The 26,552-nt window shown below is 49.6% G+C and overlaps 4 protein-coding genes across 9 annotated transcripts; 3 read left to right on the top strand and 1 right to left on the bottom strand.

Moving 5' to 3' along the window:
- Nucleotides 1-469: 469 nt before the first annotated feature.
- On the top strand, nucleotides 470-1,711 carry LOC121361647 (lysophosphatidic acid receptor 1-like). Its single transcript, XM_041482563.1, has one exon. It carries the CDS (start codon nucleotides 625-627, stop codon nucleotides 1,591-1,593), a length of 969 nt encoding a protein of 322 aa, XP_041338497.1. The 5' UTR covers nucleotides 470-624; the 3' UTR covers nucleotides 1,594-1,711.
- Nucleotides 1,712-3,516: 1,805 nt separating this feature from the next.
- ZNHIT3 (zinc finger HIT-type containing 3) lies at nucleotides 3,517-5,421 on the top strand. Its single transcript, XM_041482564.1, has 4 exons — nucleotides 3,517-3,628; nucleotides 3,722-3,753; nucleotides 3,822-3,977; nucleotides 4,937-5,421. The coding sequence occupies exons 1-4, from the start codon at nucleotides 3,549-3,551 to the stop codon at nucleotides 5,128-5,130; spliced, it is 462 nt and encodes a 153-aa protein (XP_041338498.1). The 5' UTR covers nucleotides 3,517-3,548; the 3' UTR covers nucleotides 5,131-5,421.
- Nucleotides 5,422-5,761: 340 nt separating this feature from the next.
- Nucleotides 5,762-22,901, bottom strand: MYO19 (myosin XIX). 6 transcript variants are annotated; one of them, XM_041482555.1, is made up of 25 exons: nucleotides 22,849-22,901; nucleotides 21,759-21,849; nucleotides 20,360-20,504; nucleotides 19,949-20,097; nucleotides 19,603-19,716; nucleotides 18,752-18,884; nucleotides 18,422-18,491; nucleotides 17,946-18,048; nucleotides 17,637-17,733; nucleotides 17,111-17,187; nucleotides 16,667-16,757; nucleotides 15,186-15,357; nucleotides 14,916-14,989; nucleotides 14,701-14,822; nucleotides 12,968-13,081; nucleotides 12,419-12,595; nucleotides 11,417-11,563; nucleotides 11,099-11,206; nucleotides 10,516-10,586; nucleotides 10,103-10,212; nucleotides 8,189-8,352; nucleotides 7,464-7,593; nucleotides 7,226-7,311; nucleotides 6,641-6,928; nucleotides 5,762-6,232 (listed from the first exon to the last, which is right to left on the bottom strand). In XM_041482555.1, the coding sequence occupies exons 2-25, from the start codon at nucleotides 21,768-21,770 to the stop codon at nucleotides 6,104-6,106; spliced, it is 2,883 nt and encodes a 960-aa protein (XP_041338489.1). In that variant the 5' UTR covers nucleotides 21,771-21,849; nucleotides 22,849-22,901; the 3' UTR covers nucleotides 5,762-6,103. The 6 variants fall into 6 exon arrangements, with proteins under 6 accessions (XP_041338489.1, XP_041338491.1, XP_041338492.1 ...); XM_041482557.1 differs by lacking the exon at nucleotides 22,849-22,901 and adding an exon at nucleotides 22,572-22,702; XM_041482558.1 differs by lacking the exons at nucleotides 5,762-6,232; nucleotides 6,641-6,928; nucleotides 7,226-7,311; nucleotides 7,464-7,593 and adding an exon at nucleotides 9,633-9,729 and having other exon boundaries at nucleotides 8,220-8,352.
- A 417-nt stretch (nucleotides 22,902-23,318) lies between these two features.
- Nucleotides 23,319-25,466, top strand: PIGW (phosphatidylinositol glycan anchor biosynthesis class W). The gene is made up of 2 exons (XM_041482562.1): nucleotides 23,319-23,423; nucleotides 23,927-25,466. Exon 2 carries the CDS (start codon nucleotides 23,941-23,943, stop codon nucleotides 25,459-25,461), a length of 1,521 nt encoding a protein of 506 aa, XP_041338496.1. The 5' UTR covers nucleotides 23,319-23,423; nucleotides 23,927-23,940; the 3' UTR covers nucleotides 25,462-25,466.
- The last annotated feature ends 1,086 nt before the right edge of the window (nucleotides 25,467-26,552 follow it).

Genomic DNA, 26,552 nt, shown 5'->3' with positions numbered 1-26,552 from the left:
TACTGGTTTAATTAATGAGCAAGCCACATGAAATAAACAAAATATCCTGTAAGAAAGGCATGGAAGTGGGGCTGGCTGGGTTTTAGCTGTGTTATCATGGAAGAATTAAGTAGGAAAAGGCATTTTCTGGGCTGTTGGGTCCAGGCTGGAGACACAGCACTGATGTTTATTTCAGCTCCCACAGTCCTCCAAACCCACAAAACTCCGCTCCTCCTTTCCTGGCTCTCTAGTCCTTTATGATCTACTTAATTTGTGAGTTAAATTGATTCACTTCACTCCATTTTGAGAACATCCCTGAAGAATTTTAAGCTGCAGGCGTCACCACCCATCTGCCCAAGCCCTGGGCAGGTTTTGCTCTTGTCAAAGGTTGCTTCCAGCAGCTCATCCGTGTGGGAAATGTGTTCTGCAGTTTGGGCTATCCTAGCAACTCCCAGGGATCGGCACAGCCCCCAGCTGGCAACCCAAATATTTAAAAACACGCCTGGTTAAAGTTTAACCCCCGTGACGATGATGATGTGGCAGCAGGAGCTGCGTGTCAGGAGAGGATCCGCGCCCGGGGATCGAGGCGGGAGCTCCTGAGGAGAATGGGATGAGCAGAGCCGGCCCAAAGGAGCAGCTCCCACCATGAATGGGTTCCCAAACTGCTCTGCCAACCACACCAAGATCTGGAGTCACTACTTGGTGCTGGCCCTGGGCATCCCCCAGCTGACCATCAACGTCGTCTCCATCATCTTCAACTGCACCGTCATCTTCACCCGCCTGGCCACCAGGGACCTGCACAAGCCCATCTCCATCCTCTTCTGCAACCTGGCTATATCTGACCTCTTCACCAGCTTCTCTGGCTTCTGGATTTCCATGCTGTTCATCACCAACCCCGACATCACCATCTTTGGCTCCCAGGAAATGCTGGCTCCCTACTCCCTGTACACCACGTCCATCCTGTCCACCATCTACAACCTGGTGAGCATCGGCATCGAGCGCTACCTGGCCGTGGCCGAGAGCATGAGGACGAGGTTCAGGGTGGCCAGGAACCACTCCATCGCCGTGGTCTTCATCAACTGGGTCCTGGCTTTCTTCCTGGGCTGCCTGCCCCTGATGGGCTGGAACTGCCTGCACGCGGAGAGCAACGTCTCGGTGCTCTACAGCCCCTTCTGCGTCAACTACCTCGTCTTCATCGCCATGCCCAACGTGGCCGTGGCCTTCCTCGTGCCCCTCTTCACCTACCTGAGGATCATCATCATCCTGAGGAAGAGGAAGCTGAGGATGCAGGCGTGTGGCCAAGCCACGGACACCTACAAGTCGGCAGAGACGCAGGTGGCCAGGACGAGCATCTCCATCTGGCTGCTGGCCCTGGTGTCCTACGCGCCGTTCCTGGCCGGCGTCATCTTCGACGCGGCCAACCAGCGCTGCCACAGCGAGCTGTACCCCGGGGTGTACATCTTCAGGAACTGCACGGCCATGCTGATCACCATCACCTGCCTGGGCAACCCTGTGCTCTACACGCTGAAGCTCAGGGCGCTGGGGGCCCGGCTGAAGGCGCTGCGCGGCCTCTGGGCCTCCCGCGTGCGGGCCTGCGCCATCGGCCACGTCTGAGCGGGCCCACCCGCCGTCCCGGGGTGACCTTGTGGTGCTTGTGTCCCCAGCTGTGTGCTCTGTTCATGCTGGTGTTCTGTTCTGGGCCTTCAAGGCCGGCTCTGGCAGCGAAGGTGGGGAGAAGGAGAAGCACGGAGTTTGTTATCAGGGACTCCTCTGAAAGCAGCACCGCACGTTCTGCGCTGGGCTGGGCCGTGAGGGCCGTGAGGAGCAGAGCAGAGCGCTCCTTTGCTTTTGAGTTAGTTTAGCTAGCTGAGGCAGACTTTTCCCTGGACTGGTTTTTTTTCCTTTCCCTTTTCTGGGAACTGTTGGAAGCTGCTCCGGACTGGGAGCTGGAGCACCGAGAGCTTGCACCTTGCGGCCACAGGGCCTGCTCTGGGCAGCAGCCATCCCCAGTGCTGAGGGACTGATACCAGAGACCCCCACACGAGAGACTTTCTGAATTTGTCATCTCTAAAGAGCAGCCACTGAGTTTTGTCATCTGGTATTGTTCATTTTGTGTGTGCTGGGAGGTGCTTGGCCTGTTAAATAAACAGGTTTTTTCCACTTCTCTCTGAGGAAACCCTTCCCGAGCCGGCTGTGGGGAGGGGCCGTGTGGGTTTGCTTTCTGGGGGGGCCCTTTTGGAGGTTTTCCCCTGAATTTCCCCCAAACCAGGACACTGAGCAGACACTGAGGGCCCAAACCCCACAGCGGGCTGCCAAAACCCCGTGGGGATGAGGCCCTGCAGGGCCTGGTGGGATCTCAGGGGCCTGGTGGGATCTCAGAGCTCCTTCCCAGCCTCGGCAGCGCCGTGGGTCCCTCATGGGGAACAAATGGGGGATAGACCCTCCCAGCAGTGTCCTCAGGTCCTTCATGAGGAACAAATGGGGGATGGAGTCCCCCGGCAGTGTCCTGGGTCCCTCATGAGGAACAAATGGGACATGGAGCCCCCAGAAGTGTCCTGGGTCCCTCACGGGGAAAAAATGGGGGATGGACCCTCCCAGCAGTGTTCCCAGGTGGGGCATGGAGCCCCCAGCAGTGTCCTGGGTTCTTTGTGAGGAACAAATCGGGGATGGAGTCCCCCAGAAGTGTCCTGGGTCCCTCATGGGGAAAAAATGGGGGATGGACCATCCCAGCAGTGTCCCCATGTGGGGCATGGAGCCCCCAGCAGTGTCCTGGGTCCTTTGTGAGGAACAAATCGGGGATAGAGCCCCCCAGCAGTGTCCTGGGTACTTTGTGAGGAACAAATGGGACATGGAGCCCCCAGCAGTGTCCCCGGGTCCCTGCTGGGGAGCAGAAGCTCCGTTCCAGTGGGGGAAGGACTCTCCCAGCAATGTCCCTGCTTCTTGGAATTCCAGGCTCTCTCTTGCTCTAAGGTCAGGGCGAATAAAACTCAGGAGGCTTCTTTACAAGCCTGGACTGGATAGATTTTGTGGCACCAGCTCATGCTTCTGGTTCTGCACTGCTCAGCTGCTGCTCTGTGGTTTTTCATCAGCGCACAGCAATAAAATTCCATGGAAATCCACACGGTGATGATGTTCTCACACTCATCACACACAATCCCACCCACCTGGAGCTTTCAGGGACTTCTTTCCAGTTCCTTTGTTATTGTTTCCTCATCTTTATATCTATCTATATTTCTCTCTAACTCTCTATATTTCTCTATTTTATTTTTTAATTTTTTATATATTTTTTCTATTTCTATATTTTATATATGCCAGTATCTATACCTCTACCCCAATCTCGATATACACACCTCTCTCTCCACTCCTCCTTCTTCCCCCGCACACAGCGCTCTCTCGGTATATATCTATGTCCATATATCTCTCTACATTTATTTATTTATAGAAATATCTCTGAAAATCTCCACAAAACGCCCTGGCTACGGCTGCGCTCGGCGGTGGATTAAACACGCCTGGCTGGCGGCGCTCGATTGGCAGCCCTGGCCGGTAGAGCGGAAGCGGAAGCGGCGGCCATGCGGGCACCGGGACCGTGCGCGGAGTGCGGGGCGGGGGCCGCGGCCCGGTACCGCTGTCCGCGCTGTGGAACTGCTTAGTGAGCGAGGGAAGGGCTGGGGGGAGCGGGGGGCGCGGGCTGAGGGTGCGGCCGGCAGTACCGGGCTCGTTTCTCACGCCGTTCTCCCCGCAGCTGCTCCGTGCCGTGCTGCCGGACCCACCGCGGTGAGTGCGGGCCGGGAGGGACCGGGGCGGACCGGGGCTGACCGGGGCTAACGCGGCTCTGCCCGCAGAGCGCTGCGCGCCCGGTGCCCGGCGGGAGAAGGAGAAGGAGGCGGCCGGGCAGGGATCACCCCCGGCCCCCGCAGCCAGCCCCGGGGCCCCGGAGGACATCCTGAGCGAGGAGGAGGAGCAGGACCGCGTCCCGCCGCAGAAACTGCAGCTCCTGGGTAATAAATCCACAAACCCTGCACGGAGGTGGGGAATGAATGGGATGGGATTGGGTCTGGGAAATATGAAATGGATGGGATGGGATTGGGTCTGGGAAATATGAAATGAATGGGATGGGATTTGGTCTGGGAAATATGAAATGGAGGGATGGGATTGGGTTTGGGAAATATGAAATGAATACTGGAGGTGTTATGTCGGAAAGTTATGCTGTGTTAATCTCCTTTAAGTTATGCTGTGTTAATCTCCTCTGAGCAGTGTGGTAAATACAGTTTTTAGGCTATAGCACAATATTGAAATAGAAACCATGCGATGTAAAATACTTTTTGTAACCAGCCTAAAGAATGGCAAAGATAATCAAGAAATTCTTTGCGTTGTCCTCTCTGGATGGAGACAACAAAAACACCGAGATGGCAAAAGAAGAATTCTTGCTTCCTTATCAAGAAGGCCCAGACTTTGAGGAACCCAGAAAATTGATTTACAAGATGGGGGGGAAGCTGAAATTGAGCAGAAACACCCTGGTGTGAAAGGAATGTTTGAAATCTGAATATGCAACAAGCTGTTGCTTTAAGGGTTAATCCTTTGTTAGCACGGGCTGCTGTGGGGCAGAGTGGGACATCTGTAATTCTTTGGTTTTTATTGTCCTAACTTTGATTGTCCAGATTCTTGTTGTCCAGATTCTTACTGTCCAAATTCTTACTGTCCAAATTCTTACTGTCCAAATTCTTGTTGTCCAAATTCTTGTTGTCCAAATTCTTGTTGTCCAAATTCTTACTGTCCTAGTTTTTATTCTCCTAATTTTCATTACTCTTTCCATTACTCTTAAACCTCTGAAATGTTAACCCAGGTTTCCCAGCTTGCTGCTCTTTCCCCGAGAGCTCCGGCAGTTCCCGTGTCCCTGGGCGGCTTTGCTGGCCCAGGCCCGGCTGTAACTTTGGTTTTTTCTCCCTCCCTGCTCCAGGGGAATCGGCGGAGCTGCGGGATCTGCTGCGGAACCCGCACCTGCGGCAGCTGCTGCTGGCCCTGGAGCAGGCTCGGGACAAAAGCTCCCTCCTGCGGCGGCTGATGCAGGAGCCGCTGTTCGTGGAGTTTGCCGACTGCTGCCTGGGCATTGTGGAGCCTCCCGAGGAGAAGGAGAACGTCCTCCCCGAGTGAGCTGCTGGGGCAGTGGGGCTTGGCTAATTTGGCCTTGAGATTTTTGTTCTGTGAGCTTTGCCAGAGCTGCTCTTGGCCACTGTGCCCGTGGGTGTCAGTGCTCTGAGCTGACAGGGGCAGGGCTGTGCTGGGACTCGTTTTTACATCCTTACCTGCACGGAAATTTGGGATTCAAGTGGGGGGTTGAACTAGACACTCTGTGGATTTCTTTCTGTTGGCACAGAAATGCTGGCAGCCACAGGAAATGTTGCTTCACAGTGACAATATTAAATATATTTGCATTTATTTTAATCCGCGAGGACTCTGACATGTTTTTGTTCACTAAAGGTTGTTGGGAATGGTCAGACATTGACAAGGCATTGAGCAGTTTATTTAAATGATGTACACAGAGCAGCTGAACATTTTCAAGATCCACGAGCAACCAAGGGAGGGTTCAGAGCACTCCTGGTGAGCCCCTGGGCAGGGTGGTGCTGTCTGGGGAGCTCTGCACACACCTGGCAGCTGTGGGAGCTCACAGATTTTGGTTCTGTAGATAAAAGCAAGAGCCCAGCCTTGCTTTTCCCTGAGACATCTGCCCCTAGTGCTGCAGCTGGCTGCTCCTCTCCCCCTGGGGACACTCGTGGTCAGTCAGGAGGGTTGCAGGAATCAGGAATATTTATTGGCATTATCTGCAGTGCCAGCAGCATTCAGTTCAAGTATTCATTGCTTCAAGCACCTGATCTGTTGGAATTGATTTGTTCCCATAGTGTTGATATTTCCTGTAACGTGGGGGGGAGCAGGAGCTGTCCCCACCCCCAGTAAATGGAATTTAATGTTATTATAATGTGCATGATAAGGGGTATCCCATTCCCTCACGTTGGACGTACAAGGCAGCGCTGTGGAAGCTCTGAGGTAGCAGCAGAAGTGGACATTGAGTGATTTGGAAGCAGCAGCTTGCAGAGAGCCCTCCTGGAGGCCAAGGCCAGGGGCAGAGCTATGTGGGCAGCAGTTCCTGTCTGTCCAGCAGGATCTGGTTGAATCCCGTGATGGAAAACGCCTCCGAGTGGGGGCTGACGTTGGCAAAGTGCAGGGGGGACCTCCTGCAGTGGAACTTGACAGGGCCCTGCAGGGACGAGAAGGGGAGAGTTCAGCCAGAGGTGCAGCTGATTTTGTTACTCACATTTAGCTCTGGAGTGTGTGAACCACGGGGGGATGAGAACAAAGGAACCTCCAGAGGAGTCCCCACAAATGGGCTGAAGAGAAATGGTCACTGGAGAAAATGGCAGCACTGTGAACTGGACTGAGGTCAGCTCAGGCTCTGGAGGCTGCAGTGCTCAGCTCTGGACCTGGCACAGTTTGCAGCAGCTGTGGCAGCTCCTGCACACAGAATTGGCTGCAAACACAAAAATGTTTTCCCCCCAGACCCGAGGATGAAAGGAAGTGCATTTTGCTGAGGGAAGGCAGTGCCAGCCAGTGGGAAATGCTATCCCAGCCTGTTCCCAGGCTGCAGCCAGGAGGGAGGGGTGGGTACCTGTGGGAGGGCTCTGATGGAGGCGATGCCACAGCCCAGGTGTCCCCTGGGGCTCTCCTGCAGCCCCCTGAGGCAGCCCAGCAGCGCCAGCGCCCGCCGCAGGCCCGTGGCACTGCCAGGGGCAGCAGCCAGCACCAGCCCCAGGGGCCAGAACTGCACTTGTGCCTGCAGAGGCCACGCTGTGCCCACAGAACAGGGAGCTTTGGCCAGGGCAGCTCCAGGGGCTGGGAGCTCCTCTCCTCCTTCCCCCTCGTCCAGCTCTGCTGCTGCCAGCGCGGCCGCTTTTGCCTGAAAAAGACACAAGGACAATATTCTCACATGTCCTGGGCACAACTCAGGAGTGCAAAGCTGAGTCTATAAAGAGGGACTCTGGGAGGACAGCACACCCCAATTTCCACGCAGGTAAGGAATGAGTTTATGCTGCAGGATGAGCCAGAAGCAGCTGTGCAGCACCGGCATCTGCTCTTCAGCTGGAGAAGAGTTTTCTGGAGCACTGGGTTTGCAGTTCTCAGAGTTATTACTCTTTTCTCAGACCCTGAGAAGCCTCAGGCTCCTCCTCAGTGCTGTCCTGTCCCCCAGACTCACCTTCCACCTCCTCCAGCCCTGCTGGATGACGCGGGCAGCCCTGCGCAGCCTCTGGAAGCGACTCTTGGCCAGCCAGGAACGAACAGCTGAGGATTGGATGGGAGAAACCTGAGTGCAGAGAATCTCAGCAGCTCCTGCACACACTGGAGATGGCACTTAGCCACTCGTGCCACTGTAGCCCCCAGAGGGACTGGAGATGTCCCTTGCTCTGTTATTTCAGCCCCACCCCACAAGTCACCTGCTTGGATGAGAGTTGCAGAGCGTTTCTCCTTTGCTGTTTTCCTCTCTGTAAATCTTCTCCAGCAGCACTGGATGCAAAATGCCTTCTCATTTAACACCTCTGCTCTCCTGGCTTCCAGGAGCTCCAGCTGCAGTGGGGAACAGGAGCCTGGAGTTAGGGATGGGATTGTGCTCACAACTCTCCCCTCTTTTACATTCTCTTGGTGTTTGTCAGGGGACCACAGCCCCATTCCAGTGTCCCATGGCTGCTGGATTAGGCTTGGGAAGTGACAGCACTTCAGTGGTGCTTTTCAGGCAACATGGAAATGAAAATGGAAGTTCTTGGGAAGGAAAGTGGAGCTTCCCAAAGTCCCAGCAGCAGCAGGTTCATACCCAGCTCCACTGAAGGGGCTGATTCTAGGCAGCAAGCTTGGCAGAAGTGCCTTTGACTCCTTCCTCTCTTTCCCAAGGCCTGTGCAGCCAGATCTGTCATGTGGAGCTGAGGAAAGCTGCCATCTTTACTGGAATTCTGACACAAGTGCAGCTCCTTGTCCAACACAGAGGCCATTACACAATGTGCTTTGCAGATCTGGATTCTGATGGGTGCTTGATTGAGTTTAATAATTGGATGGAAAATGCCCAGTTCTGGTCACACTGGCTTGGCAGGAGCTCTGCCTCTGTCTGTGCCAGAATAGCCCTGAGGCAGGAGCACTCCAGAGGCATCAGCAAAGGAACAGCACTTACCAGGGAATTGGCCAGGAACACTTTGGTTTTGCCACAGTAGACTGAGGGGATTCCTGCTCCATCCCCTGCTGCCTGAGCAGGGGTTTGTCCCCTGACAGCATCCTGAAGGATCTCCAGCACAGCAGCACGTGGTGCTTTGTCATCACCCATCCCCGGAGTCTCACCTGGCAGTGAAACATCGAGGAGAAGGCATCACAAAATTTGGAAATTGGGGCCAGGGCATTGTCTTTGCACTGAGATTTCTTGGCCACTTAGAGGGGAAACACCTGCAGTACGAGGGGAGGAGGAGATGGCTGGGAGCACTTGATCTGGCTGTGTTTAAACTTAAAATGTGACAACACAGATTCCAGCAAGCAGAAAACCAGTGTGGGGTGTTTTAACTGGGCTGTGGTTGGGTGCTGCCTTCTCATCTGTTATCACCTCTGTTCTCCACAGGTAAAATTGTCATACCAGGGAGGGCTCAGGTGTTCTCCCATTCCAAGCTTCCCACATGGAAGCAGGAGAAAGCAGCAGCAATGCCATTAAGAATAGACTGAGCATCTCAGGCCTAAGAAAATCCCATTAAATACTCAAAACTCAAAGCTGTGGGAGCAAAGAACAAAAGGCAGGGAATTGTAGCCTTAATGTACTGAAAAGTGCAGGAAGGGGAAACAAATTCTACACAATTGTACAGCTGTCACAGGGCACTGGGAGCAGCTATGGGGTCCTGTACTGAGCAGGAATTTATGGCAGCAATTACAGGTTATTAAAGCCATTTCTGGGACACAGTGCACAATTTTATACATTACAAACAGGTCAGCCAGATGAATCTCTGTGGAAATAGAGATAGACTTAATTCAGAGCTGGAACAAGAGGTTGTTGCAGGAGTTCCTGCATGCACAGGGCTGGATGGGTTTTGCATCATTCCATCCTGGATACTGTTTGTTTTTCTGCTATAAATATTTCTAAGGAGATGAGAGCATTTTAAGGTCCTGAAAACAAATAGAAGCAATTCTTGCTTACAGGAAGACATCTGGTGGCTCTGATGATGTTCATGGGGCTGGGCTGATAAGGGAACCAAAAGCTTATCCCTGTGTTTGGGCAATTGTTTTGCTTTGTTTGCAGCTTATTACCCCCTCAAGATAAAAAGGACTAAAAACCCATCACAAAGAGGCTCTGCAGTTAATGGGTTTGTAATTGAGGGGGAAAGATACATTGTGTAAGTAATTTTCCAGCCTGCACATCCTTACTTCACCCCATTTCCACAGGATGAACAGATTTCCACCATTTTTTACTCATCTGACCAGGCTGCTCCTGCTTCCCACAGCTGCTGCTTGTTGAACTGACCCACTGGGTGAAAAAGGGGATTCACTGGGGGCACAGAAAGGGGCTGCAATAACCTTCAATATTTAATGTAACCACCTGAGGAGCTCCTCCTTTCAGGAGCTCATAGCAAAGGCATTACCTGTGGGCTGGATTGTGTTTGTTAAAGTCCATCCTCACTCTTGCTTAGAAAAAGAGAAGTTTGCAAAAGGTGGAAGAAGCAGCAGAGTCCAGGTAAGCTGGAAGGTCAGTGATTCAGCAAGGAAACAAGGGGGGGGAAGAAAGGAAAGAAAAGGAAAATAAAGCAAAAGGTAAGTAGTTTTCAAGTAGTTTTCTACTAAAGAATCAACTCTAAAATTATATTGGGTGAGGGGAACCCCAGACATGTCAGTAACTGTGGTTGTTCCACCCAGGAGGAGCACAGAAAACCAGCATTGAGGGGTAAGATTTTAAGTGTTAAGCAAATTAGAAACACAGGTTGGTGATAAGTTAAAGAATATTTTGAGAATGGTGGTGAATACAGTAATTCAGAAATTACCTGATCTGTGTGACACCAGATGGGTGCAGTGACAATTGTACTTGATGGCAGAGGGATTACCTGAAGAAACTCACCTTTTTTCTCAGCAGGATGAGAGTTGCTTTTATCCCACACTCTTTTTTTACTGGAGCCCCAGGATTTCCTCAGTAGTTCGTAGCGCTCAGTGAAACTTTGGAAAGGGATCCTGGGAGACAAAATGTGCAGTGAATTCCAGGCAAGAACCATTACTGTAAATAACTGATCCTTTTTGCTGAAGGGTAAATAACTTCTCCTCTGAAGGGGGAAAATTCCAGAATGGCTTTGTGGATCCAGTGCAGGATCTGAAATTCAGATTTCCCAGTAGCAGTAGCAAAGCCACGGCAGGAATTGTGCTTGGATATGCTGATGGTGCAAAATATTTGGGTTTCCTGCTTTATAAGCTCTTCTGAGTAACTTAAATGCCACTAATTGCTATAGAAATGGATTATGCTGAAGAAGCTGGACTTACCTGACTGGGAAACCTGCTGCACTGATGGTGATGGCTTCCACTATTCCACAGGCCTGGAGCTGGCTGAGAACCTGAGGCACAAATTGAGATGGTTTAGGCAAAGCTGACTTTTGTGGAAGCTGCTCCTTGTGTGCCCTGTCCTGGGCATCCAAAGCCAGCAGGGTGTGAAAAACCAGTGCTGGTATTTCCAGGCTCAGCAGATTCCATGGGTGTTTAAAGCCTGATTGCCCATCAGATGAGGTTCTCTAGTTACAGCTTTAGCATCTGCTGCTCTGCTCCCAAAGCTTCTCAGCTTCCTGGAGTCCAGGAGCAGCACAGTTTTGTTCTGAAGGTGTTTGTGAGCCCAGGGCTGCTCAGATCCCCTCCACCTGTTTGAAGGGCTGGGAGGGCAGCACCCCAAATCACCCCAGCAACAAGCAAGGTGCAGCTGGAAGAGCTGCTGTGCTTAGGAGCTGTTTTGGGCAAGCACCTCAGTGACTCTGGAAGAGCTGTTTCAAAATGTGCTGTGGAAAGAGCTTTGCAAGTGACTGAAGGTCCTAAGAAAGCCAGGGCAAAGCCCTGGGGAAGGCTTTGCAAGAGTTACCTCTTCTCTCCTGAAAGTCATGGCCTTGCAGTCAGCGTTGGGCTTGATGCAGCGGATGTAATGGGGTGTGGTTCTGCTCAAAATCTCCATCAGATGTTCCAGGGAGCTCTGCAGGAGCAAACACAGGGATCATCAGGGCTCCTCCTCCTCAGGGATCTGCCATCCACCCCATGAAGCTGCTCGTGGCAAGGATGGCTTTACACACTCAGTGTTGGAGCACTTCTACAGGACAGCACTCTGTGGATGCATTTCATCAAATTGTTGATGGTAAATCCACAAAGCTTCCAAATTTACAGCAGAAACCTGAACAGGATGTACCTTGAACTTGGACACCACTGTAACAACAGTTGCTCTGTTCTGGGTTTTGGTGTTATTTTGGTTCTTTTCTGTCACAGGAAATAATTTTTGAAGCAAAGTATCCTTTGAGTTTTGCAAAACGTGGACCAGCTCTGGTGGAACAGCATCCTGCAAACAGACATGACCTGTCAGTATGTGGACCTGGCAGGCACCTGCACCTCTGAAAACAACTAAGAATTCCACATATAGAGATAGAAGAGTATTTCTGATGCCAAATTTGATGTGACCACAGCTGCAGTTTCAAATCTGATGACGTGCATTCGTTCACAGTCAGATTTAGGAACAGAAAACAATGTTTGGATGAACATTCAGCAAATCCAGTCAAATGTACAACTGCTCCCATCACTGCTCCTGTTACACAGCCTCAGGGAGCTCCAGCTCTCAGGAGTGGTTTAATCCCTGAAGAACAGACTGCAGCAGGCATTAGAAATATTCATCTGAATTAAGAGATGGTGTTTTATTGCTAAATAAATAATAGCACTTGCCATAATTGCTGGGGATGTCAGAGCTGAGAAGGGACCCTCCTCTCTGCAGACTATTTCACATTTCAGTTATTCCCTGATGGCCAAAATTTGAGTCCTTTGAGCACTTTCAGCAGTTAGGCCCAGCTCTTATTTCTCATAAATTTACCTAAATTTTTTGGGCATTAAGTGCTGTGTTTGTAGTTATAAAAATGCCCTGATGCCACTAACAATTCTGCATGCCCCAGGAATGGAAGAAGCCCTGATTTGGTGATGGTTCCCTTCAACCCCAGCTCAAAGCTGTAACAAAGCATCTGCTCATGGCATTGGTGGTTCAGAGAATCACACCAAGGACATCACCCAGTTTCACATGGCCTGAAGGATTTATTTGCAGCAAGTTATGTCCAGTACCCAGCACTGAATATATTTGTTTGACTTAAATCACTTTAGGTCTGTAAGATACTTTTAAGATTTTTTAAACAGCTCTTTCTGCAAAACCTACCTTATTTTTCTCTACCATTGCTGCCAGCTGATAGCAGACTTTGCCAGCATAATGTGAAATGATAAAGTTGGGCTTCTTACTGAACTTATCTCGACTTAAACACTGATTACTGGACAAGGCTTTCTCAATCCTGGTCTGGAACAGGTCAGTGTTGGAGGCTCTGTTCAGACGACACTCCTGCAAAGGACACACAACTGCAGCATCTCTTATTTGTCCCAAAGAACTGACTCTAAAATCTGCAACATTTAACATTCAAATCGTAGCAATTTTACCTTTAGAGCTGCTTTGAGTATGCAAGGCCTGAAATATTGGGAAGGCAGGGGGGCAAAGAAGTCATTGAGGCTTCGTATTTGAATCAGAACATCCAGGATCAGAGGGAAAAAACTCAGAACAGGAGGAAGCAGTGGCATGATTTTGTGAAACTGAAACCCTGCAGAAAGTTTATAGCTGACAGGTTTTCTATTAATTTACTGTTTGTGTTTTCTTTGGTGGTGTGGGACAAAGGCAGGAACCTGGGCCCAAAAAATGAAGGGTTGAGATCACACTTACCTCATTCAGCAAGGAAAAAATGCTGAGAGGATTTCCCTCTATCAGATCAAGGCAGTTCTGGTTATCCTGGTAGTTTATGAATGACCACTGCAGGCCTTCAGCTGCATATTCTTCCTGAAAGAAGAGGGAAGGGGTTATTCTGCAGCAGAGGGCACCAGAGCTCAGAACTCTGTGCCTTGGGCTGATCCAGGTCCTGTTTGAGGAGTTAATCCCAGCTCAGCTCCAGGTCAACACCAAGCTTGAGAAAAAAAACCAACCCACATGAGGATGTTCTACCCCAGGCAGTTTTTGGGTGTGGATCAGAACCTGCTGGAACAATTTATCTGAGGATTTGGGAACCCCATGGATTTATCAGAGTGAGCTGCAAGGCTGCTTTAGAGAGCAAACAAAGGCCACAGTCACACAAAGCCTCTCCTGGCTGTGCTGAGATTTCCCCTGAAGGACAAGGAACAAGCAGAACTCCTTCCCTGGACTGGGACACAGCCCCAGCCCAACCTTTGTGTGCCAGGCTCTACTGACTGAGCTCCATTTTAAGCAAAGCCTGATCTGGAAGGAAGTGCAGGGAGATAGTGGTTGGAATAATTGGTACAATATTTATGCTGAATTACAGGACAAACTGTCAGCAGTGTTTAACAAGCACAAGCTCTGGGCAGTTATTTGAAAAGCCTCCTGCCAAAAGCTTGCTCAGCACAGCCACTAATGGCATTTAAGTGGTTTGGGGGACAGCCAGATCCAGAGGTAAGAGGGCAGGCAGGGAGTGGGAGGGGTGCTATAAACAGAGGTCATGGAGCCGTTTCAAGCAAAGCAATTGTGTGCCTGAACTTGCTTTCCATCTTCCCTGACCATTAACCCCTGGCATGCTGACCAGGGCAGCAGGGAAAGCAGCCTGGCAATAGCAAAGCACAAATGGCAGTCAAAGAAATACTTAACTCCTGAATAAATTGACAAAACCCTGCTGTGAGTCAGGAGCTGCCAGCACGCTGCTGCCATAAAGAAAACAATTTCCCTGATTCCAGTTAATGGCAAAGAGCATTTTGGTAATGGATCTGCAGTGGGGAGGGGCAGAGCAGCAGCCCTGGCAGGGACTCTGCACCTTGCAGGGCACTCAGATGAGAGCTGGAATTAGCAGTGTGTGAGCAGTGAGGGACTGCACGGTGCAAAAAAATCCTTCTCTGCTGTGAAACAGCATTTGTGTCCCTCCTCACTCAAGGATAAAAGCTGGAGCACACCGGGGTTTGTTTTAAAGGCAGCAGTGTGGCTGGGTTCAGGGAGCTGTGGCAGGAGGTCTCCACAGGTCCCACATGCTCAGGTGTGGGTGACAGGGGTCTGGTGGGCTCTGAATCACACCAAGCTCAGCCTAGAAGCTCCACTCTTTAGGGACTTTGTGCTTCATGGGTGTAAGCAGAAACTTCCAAGAGAATGTCAATTCAGGCTGCACTTACCCAAGAATTTACTCTCAAGTGTTCAGCTCTTTGAGGAGAAGCAAGCAGTCTGACAGGCAGAGATCCAGTGGGGCTGGGAACAGATTTCCAGTCCCCAAGAGACAAAGCTGGGTGATTCCCACTGCCCCACACTCCCCTCTTTACAAAGCCACTGCTCCCTCCCACTGCCTTCTGTGGCATTATTGACTGAATGTTCCATCTGACCACGGGCACAGCAATGCAATTGAAGTGACAAAAAGATGCTGTTTTAAATCAGATACTGAAGATTTGATCTTCAGTTTGGGGTATTACCTGCTGTGCCTTCAGGTAGTGAGCTACAAAGTGCTGCTGCAGTTTCTCATTGGCATAATTAATGCAGAGCTGCTCCAAGTTGTTTTCAGGAAAGGCTTCAAACCCATAAACATCCAACAAACCTGGAAGCAATGTGGGAGGACAAGGAGCTTTAGTTTAGGAGCAGCTTGGAGGGCTGCTGGCCCCTGAGTTAAACCAGGATGGGATATCCATACCTATGAAGCTGGTCCACACTGAGGGATCTGTGTAGATGTTTTCATTTATGACCAAAACCAGCCACTCAAACAACCTGCAGACAGCAACAGTGGGATTAGCTGGAAGCTGCTTGCTTGCAATAATCAGAATTGTTTCTTTTACTGCTGTTTCCATCAGTGTCACTTGGAAGGAAGAGGAATTTCTGATGTGCTGCCACGAAACAGCAGCAAGTAAATCCCTCTGGCCTCCCCATTCCCTCCCAAAAACCACCTGGATTAGCCCATCCTTACCTGGCATAGATGATTTTGGCCAGGCAGTCCCTCCTGGTCTCACACTCAGCTCTGGAGCACGGCTTCTTGAACACCTGCTGCTGTTTTCCAGCAGTGATTGTTCGAATCCTTAAAGATTCCAGGAGCTCCTCAATGGGAATCTGGAGCAGATCCCCCGTGGTCTTCACAAACTCTTGTTCAGGAGAACAAACAGCACAAGGTTACCTGGTGTGTTCATACCTCTGAAAACAAGGAAGGTCTAGAGATTGTGTGGGAAAATGCCACTTCCATCAGCTCCCCAACTGAAATGTGGATTTTGGATCTTTCTACCCAAACTTGGGATTAAGTTTTGCAAAACCAGACTCTTAATTTGGATACAGAGTGCCCCTAGAATTCTGGGTCCTCTCTTTAAAATGAATACCAGAAAAAGCTGAAGTTTGCCACACTGAAGTTGATTTTCTCTCTAGGTGTGTCTTTGTTACTTTTTCACCTTTTTTGAGCAGGGACCCCAAAATCCAGACAGATAAATCAGTCATGACCAGGAAAAAAGCAGGGATTTGGGGATAGAAAGGAAGTGTAGAAGAATGAGTATTTGCTGACAAAGCATTTAAGATCTTTCTCAGCTGAGCTGCATTCAAAATTATTTGAATATTAAGCAGTTTGAGTTCAGAGCATGTGAAATTGTAGCAGGAATTCACTATTCAGGGCAGTTTTAGCTCTGAAGGAAATCCACAAGCCTCCTGAAGACAGGCAGAACAACCTCTGCTTCTGCTGCAATGTAACAGATTTGTTGTCACTGCCTTTTGGTCTTTATCATGAAAACTTCCAAGCTTTCCTGTGAAAAGCCCTGCTCTCCCTCCGGGTCAGATTTCTGCCAGCCCTGTGATGGCAGAGTAAGATTACAAACAAGAGCCACAGTTCTGCCAATAATCCTCCTGAAATCACTGGGTAATGCTGCAGTTGCCCTGACCTGTCAGGGAAGGATATTATCTCTCAGGGCAGGGGAGCATTAGGTTTTTGTTTAGTCACAAAAACACGCCTAAATTTTGGGCTCCTCACAGCCATGATTGCCTCCTATCAGCAGGAGAGTTATTGTTCAAATTCTTTTCTTTAATAAGGAATTCTTTCCTAATTAAATGAAGAAATTAAATTAATTTAAACAAATTTGATTTAGTAATTTAAAATGTAATAAATGCAATACTGTTTAAACAAATTTATTAATTTTCAAAATTAGGTTATTAACAAAGTCATTAGACTTATTAGTAGTTAAAAGGAATTAATAATGAAAAGTAATAATAGTTAAAATTACTAAAGTGAAAATTTGGTAGAGTTAATAAATTTTAAGATATGTTAATAATGAAATAAATACAATAAGTAAATCTAAGTTAACTAACTAAATAAAGGAAAGAATTCTCTCCATTCTTTCCTTTCTCTAATCCTCTCCCTTGGGCATCTGCACTGAACTAACAAGGCTCTGGAGCATGGCATGGCTGTTGCCTCACCTTTGGTTTTGTCTTCCAGTTCACAAGGCTGAGATTCATCCACTGGATTGGAGAACTGAACATTGCCGAGGTGCAGAAGGCCTGACAACACCTGGAATGCAACCAGGGAGTTTTTCAGGACAGCTTCCCCCAAAGCAGGCTCCCCTGAGCTCTCCTTTAGCCTGGAACAGGCCAGCTCCTGCACATTCCTGCACAGAAGGCAGCAAAGAGACCCCAAACCTCTGTGTGCTTCCCTAATGCTGCAGTTCCTCAAGGCAAACCGAAATTCAGAGGTGCACACTTTTAGCTCTGATCCAACCTTCAGCTGTGCAGCCTGATGTGGAGCTGAGGGCCCTGCAGTGAGGAGCAGCAGCTCTGCACAGGGACAGGGATTCATCCCAGCAGCAATCCCACCCTGGGAACACATTCCCAGCAGCCTCCTGCTGTCCCTGCTGCGTGGCTGACCTTGAAAATATTGCTCTGCATGGCACGGCCGATGCCCAGGTGGAACATTGCCTCTCTGGTCACCTCGAAGCAGTCCTCTGAAAAGCCAAACAGTGCTCTTGAAAAAGCCAAGCACACAAACAGGGGCAAGCAGAACATCTCAGCACATCCAATCCAGCTGGAATGGTCAGTGGAGAGCAGGGAAGCTGTTTGGGTAAATCCCACACTCAAACTGCAGAACCAACCCACTGTTTTTTTCTGTCAGGTGAAGCACAAGCAAAGACAAGACAGTTTCTAAACAAAGCCACAAAGATGCAAATTTGCCAGGCCAGAACCAGCTGGTTTAAGCCAGGTAACTGACTTTAAGCTTTAAAACTTAACAGTGCCAAGTGAAACTTAGAAAGCATCCCATTAATGGAGGTGGCTTTGCAAAACATCTGCTGTTGGCTGCCCAGGGGGTTGAACAGGATGTATTTTGCCTGCCTCCCTTTAAAGTTCCAGCCATTATTAATGGATTGATTAATTAGTTAGTGAAGCTAATCTTTACCCTCTAAGTTTCTTTCAGAATTTGGCAGCCAGCGGTACTCAGCCCCTTCTGGAAGGTTCCACTCCAGCCTCTCCTCTGCAGTAGCACCTTTTGTGATCTGGAGACAGAAAACAAGGTAAAAATTGAATTCTGCCTTTGGAGTTTACAGCTCCCAGACAGTGAAGAATAACATACTGGGAGGATGATTTAATTTGGAAGCCTGGCAGACAGGGAAACTGGTAATTATTAAAAGTTGCAACTGTGCTAAATCTGGTGATTCCATCCCTGCTGTGTGTCAGAAATAATCAGCAAAATTAACTGTAGGCAAACCTGATAAAAAATATGGAAGTTTCTTTCATTGGGAGCCTGATAGGCAACTCTTGTTTTCTCTAGAAGGAAAGTCTGGATGGAAGCACCAGTCAGATGATGGAATCTGGAGAGGGAAAAAGAGCAAAGATTTCAACAAAACCTCTTCACAGAATCCAAGATGGGTTGTGTTGTTCTGAGACCAACTGACTGTGAACGCTTAGCAGTTCACCTTCAGTTTTGTTCATATTTTATTCAGAGTTCTTAACTACATCTCTATTTTTCCATTGCTCTCTCTTAGAGATCAGGGTAAGAGCTTGCAGGAAAAAAAAAGAAAAAGAAAGGAAAATAGTAACAGTTAAAGCTGCCAGCAAACCAAAAAACGCTCTAAAGACATAAAATATTCTATGGCAGATTTCAGAAATAAACTTTAAAGGAAAAAGATAATGAAGATTTAAAGGACCAAGACAACAGGTGAGGTTTTACCCAGTAATTCTCACCTGTCTAGCTGGAGCTGGATGTATTTCCCAAACCTGCTGCTGTTGTTGTTCCTCAGGGTGCAGGCGTTCCCTGTGAAATTGCCAGTGGCAGACACAGACAATCAGAGTGGTCCCACTCTGCCATGCAGCAGAGGCATACAGGTATTTATATAATAGCTGTTCTATTTATATAATACATACAGGTATTTAGGGTGCTCTGTAAACAGCTCCAGTATTTGAAGAGCTTGTTTGTAAGGAGAGGAGCAAGAAATAGCTTAGACTCGTGTGGGAACAAAGGAAATTCCCACAGTGGCCATTGCTTTACTTTGCTGCTAAAAAAGCCACAATTACCAAATGCCTCCATGACAGGGTTGGAATCCAGCACTCTCTTCTCTATCCTTTCCACAGTTTCGTTGCCTTTTGGGGAGATAACTGAGGCAGCAACAGAGGCATAGAACTTCATAAGGCAGCGAGAGGTCCAGGTCTGCAAGGGAGAGATGTGACAGTAGCTCTTTAACATGTCACCAGTTATGGCAGTGGAGCAGTGCTGCCTTCTGGAAACACAGTGTGCAGGTGGAGGGGAGGCTAAAGAGAGGAACTGTGTCAGGTTCAGAGTTCTGGTTCAGTGGAAACTCTGTGCCACAGACACACATTTCAGTGCTGCTGCAGTGGGAGTGCTCCATCGAGGTGTCACCATCTGGAAGCTCAGCCAGAATGAACAGCTACTGCCTTGGGATGGAATGAATGTGAATGGATTTTGAGTCATTGACATTCAGAAAAGCACCTTGTTCTTGGGCTTTAAAGTACCCTCAGCATTGTCCTGGCAGGGATGGACCATCACAGGAGCTGAATCCACTGCTCTGAGTCTTTGCAGAGGGTTTGCTGAGACTCACAGAGCTCCCTGACAGACCAGACTGAGGCATGAACTCAGGTGCAATTCCTGCTGAATGATTCAAACCCAGCCCTCCAGAAATGACAGATGTCACCTGAAGAGCTGCTATATTAAGCAGAGTGTGTTTAACTGCAGCAATCACTTAATGCTTCACACACATTTCAAGAGAGTCATGCTGGGCAGATTGGCTACGTGCTGTGTCAGAGGGGTTTTTAATTCATCTTTGCTCATTCACTGCACTACTCTGCACTACAAGTCACTGGCAGAGCTCAAAACTTGAGAGCAATGTCACAGAAAAACATTTCCTTACCTTCCCAGCACCACTTTCTCCACTCACAATGATGGACTGGTTCACAGGGTCCATCTGCTTTTGGACATTCCTGTAGGTTTGCTCAGCCACTGCAAAGATGTGAGGTTTTAAATCCTGGCAGTGAAAGAGAATATTCATATTTAAGAGTACAATAACCACACAGTTCAACAGCAATGGATAGCAAGGGTCATCTCACATTCACCTGAAAACAGCACTGCTCTTTTAACAGAACTCATACTTCACAGAAATGGGGTTTATCCTGTGGGAGTATTTTGCTCAGATAAATTTGGAGCAGTTTGACACCTGGGCTCTGCAGAAGGTCAGTGATCTCACACACAAGGGTTACCTGAGGACAAAGTGCAACGTGGTACTCCCTCATGAGCTCAGGTGAGTAGAGGCAGGAGAAAGGCTGGAAAGGATTTAAAGCCACCAGGCTGCAGCCAGCATTTGTATAGAACAGGTTGACTCTGTATCTTGCTTGAAGACATTTCAGAACTGAAAAGCAACACCTTCTGTCAGCATCTTTTGCAAAGTGTGTTTGACCCTTGCTGTGCCTGCTGGTAACAAGAGTCTCAGGTGTGTTATCTATCAGGTTTAATAGAGAATGAGGTGATCAAGAGAGTGCTGCAGGTGTAATATATATATATATGTAATAACTGCTGTGCTGATGGTGTTAATGCAGTGAGAGCAGGAGCTGCCACGTGTCAGTGGCCAGCAGGAAAAGGGATCCCTCAGCAGACAGTCCCTGGCTGCTCACCTGTCCTGGTTGTCACTGGATTCACCTTGGTGAGGTCATCAAAAAGATGCAGTTTCTCTTCATCACCGAGGAAGGCTCTAACTTCTTCTTCAAATGATTCACTGAGGTCATTCTGGATGAGAGAATCTTCCCTTTGGCCGTTTTCCTGGAGGGGATGTCACATCAGCACCAGTAAAAGGTGAAGAGCTGGACTTTCACCTCATCCCCTGCTCCAGCTCTTCTGCTGCTTCCATGTCACCAAATTTCAGTCTCAGCAGGAGCCAGACCTCAGGATGAGAGAGCTGCTCCTCCTCCCAGCTGCCCTCCTCCTGCTCTGATGTTAGAAAAGGGCTCTGGCTGTGAGCAAAGGCACTCAGAGAACGTGGCCTTGGGCTCACACTGCAGCTCTGCACACACACACACACACCCACCATGTTCTAGCAACTGGCTCATTTCTAAGCCTTGCATGTCATGCATTCAATCCAAGCAGTGCCCTGGGCTCAGGGAGGCAGGGAGGGCTGGCTGCAGGTACAGCTGGAAGCCCCTGCAGGCCAAAATAAATGCAGCTTTCCTAGCAGAGACTCTCATTTTCAGGGGGAAAGCTGCACACATCACAGGAATGGTGCTGAGGGATGAGCTGCCCTGCCTTAGCTGAAGTTTTGTCCCTTTTGAATCACTTAAAATATTCAGATGTCAGCCTCTGGGCTCCCATGTCCTTGACAACATTATTTGGAAGGACACACTTGTTGTATGTAATGGAAAACCAGCCAGAAGAGTTAGGAGAATTTTTATCTTTTGCAGACAGCATAAATACTTCATTTCCAGTGATACAGAATTTTACGCAGTAAGGGGAAAAAAAAAAGCTTAGCAACTTGCCATCCAAGTGATTTCTGTTATTCTCCTCTGAATGAGCCCTAAGCAGCTTGCTGCTGTCAGAGAACAGACACCACAATTAGGAAACATTGCATGGACTCAGGAGTTCCTGCCCATTCCCCTTTCTCCCCGTGCTCCTGTGTCACACCAGGCAAGTTAAACCCACTGTGAGACTGCAAGGCCTGAGGAAGGGCTTGGTTCTGCTGCCCTGCTCAGCTCAGATGATGATTGCCCAGCCAAAAGTAAAAGAATATTTGGCAATAAATCCCAACTCTTGTGTCCATTCACCTTCCTGAGCAAACACCCTTAGGATGTGCTTGCTGCCTGCATGAACACCTGCCCTGTTAGAGCCCAGGGCACAACAAAAATCACTGCCTGGTGTCTCTAACACAGCTCAAACCCACAGCAAACAGGGCCAGCCAATTCATGAAGCAGGGGTGAATATTCATTAGTAGTTACCTAATCTTGACTGTGTGGATATAAGCCAAGAATTCTCTCCTGGCAGTAACATTTAATTAGCACACACAATTCCTGCTTTTCTTTTTACCTGCTTTGGCATCTTGTCCAGGCCTGTGGATGGGAACACAGGAGAGAGCCTTTACTTTAGGGTACTTCATTCAAATCACACACGGAGAATGCTTAAATAAAGAAAATAGAAAGGAATTTAGATAAAAATAACTCTGGGCATTCTCCAGAGGGTTCCACAAGCAAATTCCAAGACTTCAGACAGAACTACTGATCCCAGGGGGCCCAAGTAACATGGGAGCTGGAAATCCTACCCAGAGTGACGGTCATGTGCTGCTGCCCCTGCAAATAAAGCTTTTTTGGAGGGAATTGTGTATCTTCCCTTCCATCAGGAATAAAATTCTTTGCTTGTCTTTAATAAATCAAGTTTTATTGGCAAGAAAGTGCAACTACTTGCTCAGTTCCTCCTGTTTGGAGAAACTGGGCAGATCTGAGGGTCTGACGGTGGCAGAGAAGCCAGAGCTTTGGGAAGGGGAGTGACTGGGGGAAGTTTGTGCGGTCCCGTTCCTGTTTCCTCTGAAAATCTCTGGGAGCCAACCCAAGGTGAGTCAGGCCCTTTGAATTTCTGTGATAAACGCTGAGGTTCCAGTCACACCGCCAGGAAGAATTCTTCTGTCCTTCCTGCAGCTGAAGCTGCCATTACTTCCACTCCTTTTCTATTCTAATTCCATTATATTCCATTCTAATTCTATTCTAATTTTGTTCTGTTATACCCTAATTGTTTTAATTCCATTCCAATTCCACTCTATTCCATTCCTATCCAGTTCCTCTTCTTATTCCATTCCCCCTCCTCTTCCCTTGTTATTCCCATCCCATCCCGAATTTCCTTCCTAACCCATGAAAACACCACTTGGAGTCAGTTCGGAGTCCCGGGCGCGCTCCCATCCCCAGAGCCCCGTCCGATCCATCCCTGCAGAGCCTTTGTGCCGGCAGATCCCGGGGGACACAGAGGACACGCGGGGGACACAGAGGACACGCGGGGGACACGGGGGACACGCGGGGGACACGGGCGGGCCCCGAGGGTGGCGGGCGCCGGGTCCCCTCAGGGCCGCGCGGGCCGGGGCTGAGGCGGGCCGGGCAGGACGGGAGGGCAGGGCCGGCTCGGGACTTACCGCGGGCGGCAGCGGGGCCGGAGCGGGGCCGGGGCCGGGAGCGGAGCGGGCGGGTCGGGGAGGCGGAACCGGGGTGGGGCTCGGGCGCTGCGGAAGCGGCGAAAGTGCGGGCGGGGAACGCGGGCCGGCTTTACCGGGCCCGGCTTCACCCGGCCCCGGCTCCATCCGGACACGCTTCACCCCGGCCCCGCTTTACCGGGAACGGCTTCACCCCGGGCCGGCTTTACCCGGCCCCGCTTTACCGGGACCGGCTTTACGCCGGGCCGGCTTCACGCCGGGCCGGCTTCATCCGGCCCCGCTTCATCCCGGGACCGGCTTTACCGAGACCGGCTTTACCCCGGGCCGGTTTCATCCGGCCCCGCTTCATCCCGGGACCGGCTTTACCGAGACCGGCTTCACCGGGACCATCTTCATCCGGCCCCGCTTTACCAGGACCGGCTTTACCCGGCCCCGCTTCACCCCGGCCCCGTTTTGCCCCGGCTCTACCCCGGGCCCGGCTTCACCCGCGGCCGCCTCTCCCGCCCTCACGGCCCCGCCGCTCCGGCCCCACAGCGCCATCCGTGCCCCCGCTCCCGGTAAGCTCCCGCGGCTGAGCACAACCCCTGATTAATTCACGCTTTTTCCATCCCGCGGGGTTCTCCTGCTGCTGTAAAAAGGCACCCGGGGGCTGCGGCTGCTGGTTGTACTCACCAGGCAGCACGAAGTTCTGTAGGAGCAGGTTTTTACATATCTGTGCCATTTGCACCATAGACGATGTGGCAAAGTACGTTCTACGGAGCAGTAAGATTATTCGCCGTGTGAATATTCGGTGGAATATTTGATGTTTAGAGATCTCCCTCCAAAATGTACGAAGCATCTTGTTGGATGTAAAATCAGGATATAAAATGCTGGAGCTTCCTCGAGCCTGTGCCCGTCCTTGGCTTCCCAGGCCAGCTCCAGTGCTGCTCTGTGTTCTTTAAATTGAAAAGCAATTCAGTAACTCCTGAAATCAACGTTGTTTTAATGAACTGATTCATTTCTAAGGAGTTCTGAGACCCGTTTTACAAAGCTACCTCAAGTTCACGTATTGTGTTTTCAGAGGAAGGAAGAAGAATGTCCCAAAAACAGCTGAAAGAAGCCTTTATCAGCAATCTGAACGGAACGAGTTTGCTGGAAATTACTGCAGGCTTGTCCCTGCCTCCACTGTGCCTGCTCTGCAGAGGGCTCCTCCTGATCCTGTACTACCTGCACCACGGAAAACCTCTAAGCTCAAGGAAGTACAGCCTGCTGCTGGACTTCTTGGTGCTGGTGTCTCCTCTCGTGTTGTCCTGCACTGTTTTGTCTCCAATCATCTTTTTCGTACCAGTTATCCTTGCTGCCTTCTGTGCCGGAATATTTTCCAAAATATACAGCCAGACAAAACGGGAGGCCAGAGCTCCCTTTGGGCAAATTGTAAAAGAATTCCAGAAGGCCTGCTTGGACCCCGAGTGCATTCCAGCAATAACTGTGTTCCGTGTTTATGTCAACGTGCTGACATCCATCAGCATTCTGGCCGTGGATTTCCCGCAGTATCCCCGGCGATACGCCAAGGCCGAGACCTACGGCACCGGAGCCATGGATTTCGGCGTGGGAGCCTTCATCTTTGGAAATGCTCTTGTTTGCCCTGAGGTTCGGCAGAAGGCTCACACGGCACAGCCCAGGTTCTCCAGCCTGGCCAGGCAGGTTTTTTCCGTGTGGCCGCTGATTTCCCTCGGCGCGGGGCGGCTGCTGAGCGTTAAATCCATCGAGTACCACGAGCACACCTCGGAGTACGGGGTGCACTGGAACTTCTTCTTTACCTTGGCACTGGTGAGACTCGCAGCCTCTCTGCTTTTAGCCATATTCCCCAAACACAAGGCTTGGCTTGTGGCTCTAGCTGTGGCTGTGCCTTACCAGCTCCTCCTCAGCACTACCTCTCTGAAGACGTTCATCCTGCACGGCAGCGACGGCCGGGGCTCCCGGCTCGGCTTCCTGGATGCCAACCGGGAAGGGCTGTTCTCCCTCTTTGGCTACCTGGCCATCTACCTGGCGAGCGTGCAGGTGGGGCTGTGGCTGCTGCAGCGCAGGAGCTCGGTGAGGGGCTGGCTGGAAGCCCTCGGGGGGCTGGCCCTGGCCGTTGTGGTGCTGTCGGCGTTGCTGTGGCTGTGCCAGGCGTGCATGGAGCCCGTGTCCCGCCGCGTGGCCAACCTGCCCTTCTGCACCTGGGTGCTCGCCCACTGCCTGCTGCTGCTGGGCTTCTTTGTGCTCGCTGACCTCGCCCTGGTGTTCACAAAGCTGCTGGTCAAGGGGTCCAGCGTGCCCTGCTGCTGGAAGGTTGTGCAGCCCCCCGATTCCGGGAAAAAGCACGGAATGGAGGCCGAGCCGGTGGGGAGGCAAGACAAGCTGTCACAGCTGTGCCTGATTAGTGCTATTAACAAAAATCAATTACTGTTTTTCTTGCTAGCGAATGTTATGACTGGTGCTGTGAACATCCTGATAGACACAATCCACAGCAAGGCTGCCTTTGCGTTATGCGTACTGCACTTGTACATGTTTTTTAACTGTTTAATTATGTATGTGTTGCATGCCAGAAATGTAGTATTAAAGTTTTGGTGATTCCACTTTGGCTGAGTGGACTAGCTGGACTTTGTTTGCTGTAGTTGAATGATGGTATTTAATGGAAAAATTAGTATTTTTCCTGGATGTGTTGCAATAATTTATAATTTAGCAGAGCTTTTTATTATTTAGTGTTGATTACTCTCTAATGGTTCATTTTACCAAATTATGCAGTTGATGATCTTACCTGTTGGGAGTTGTTGCACATTATCCTGAAAACTTAGGTTTGGAGATTGCTGAATATTCCTGCTGCTCCTGAGAGTAAATTGTATTTACAGTTAGTGAACTGTGTTCATACCCAAAGAATTAGATAACAAGGCAGAGCAGAAACCAGATGAAAAGTAAGATGAGGAGTAATTATATGGAGAGAGAGGCCTAGCTGTGTCAAGATTTACCTAGTTAAGGCCCTTGCATAAATAATAGATAAGAATATTTCTTTATATAAAATGTATTGAATAAGTAGATACTTGAAAATGTTTTGGCCCCAGTCCTGCAGAGACTTATGCATATGCTTGACTTTGATGGTAGTAATTGTGGAATGTTAATCATATACTGAAACCTAAATTAGCCTTTGAATTAAAGCTAAATTTTACTTCCATCCCCACTGATGAATATAAATGAAGACCTGAGATAAAGTGTGATGCTCTGAAGGATAAACTCAACTGCAGATGAATTCATAAAGCAGTTGTTGGAGGTTGTGGTGCAGGTAATAAGAGCAACACTTCATAAGAAAATACAAAGATACCAAGTGCTCCAACCTGCAGACCAGCACATTGAATACTGTATTTTGCCAGCTGTCTCCAAGGGGGGACATTTGGTATCAATTTTTATTAGCAAACAAACAGGGTGCAGATGGAAAGAAGTGCAGTGCGCTGGGTTGGGGTTCTGGCAATAGCTTGAGAAGGGAACTGCTCAGTTTCTCAGTCTTCCTTGCAAGGCCAGAGCAGAGCACCCTCTGTGCTCCCTTTCCTGACTGTGACAGTTCTTCCTGACCTCATAAAGTCGTTGGGAGGAGAAATACACTTTAAACTTGTGAGGAATTCAATAATGGGGTATAAATACTTTAGGAGTAGAATACCAATGGTAGTTGA

This window comes from Pyrgilauda ruficollis, unplaced genomic scaffold (genome assembly GCF_017590135.1).
Source record: "Pyrgilauda ruficollis isolate IOZ18807 unplaced genomic scaffold, ASM1759013v1 scaffold59, whole genome shotgun sequence".
Classification (NCBI taxonomy): Eukaryota; Metazoa; Chordata; class Aves; order Passeriformes; family Passeridae; genus Pyrgilauda; species Pyrgilauda ruficollis.
The sequence above is the reverse complement of the archived record's forward strand: the minus strand, read 5'-3'. Positions and strand labels throughout refer to the sequence as shown.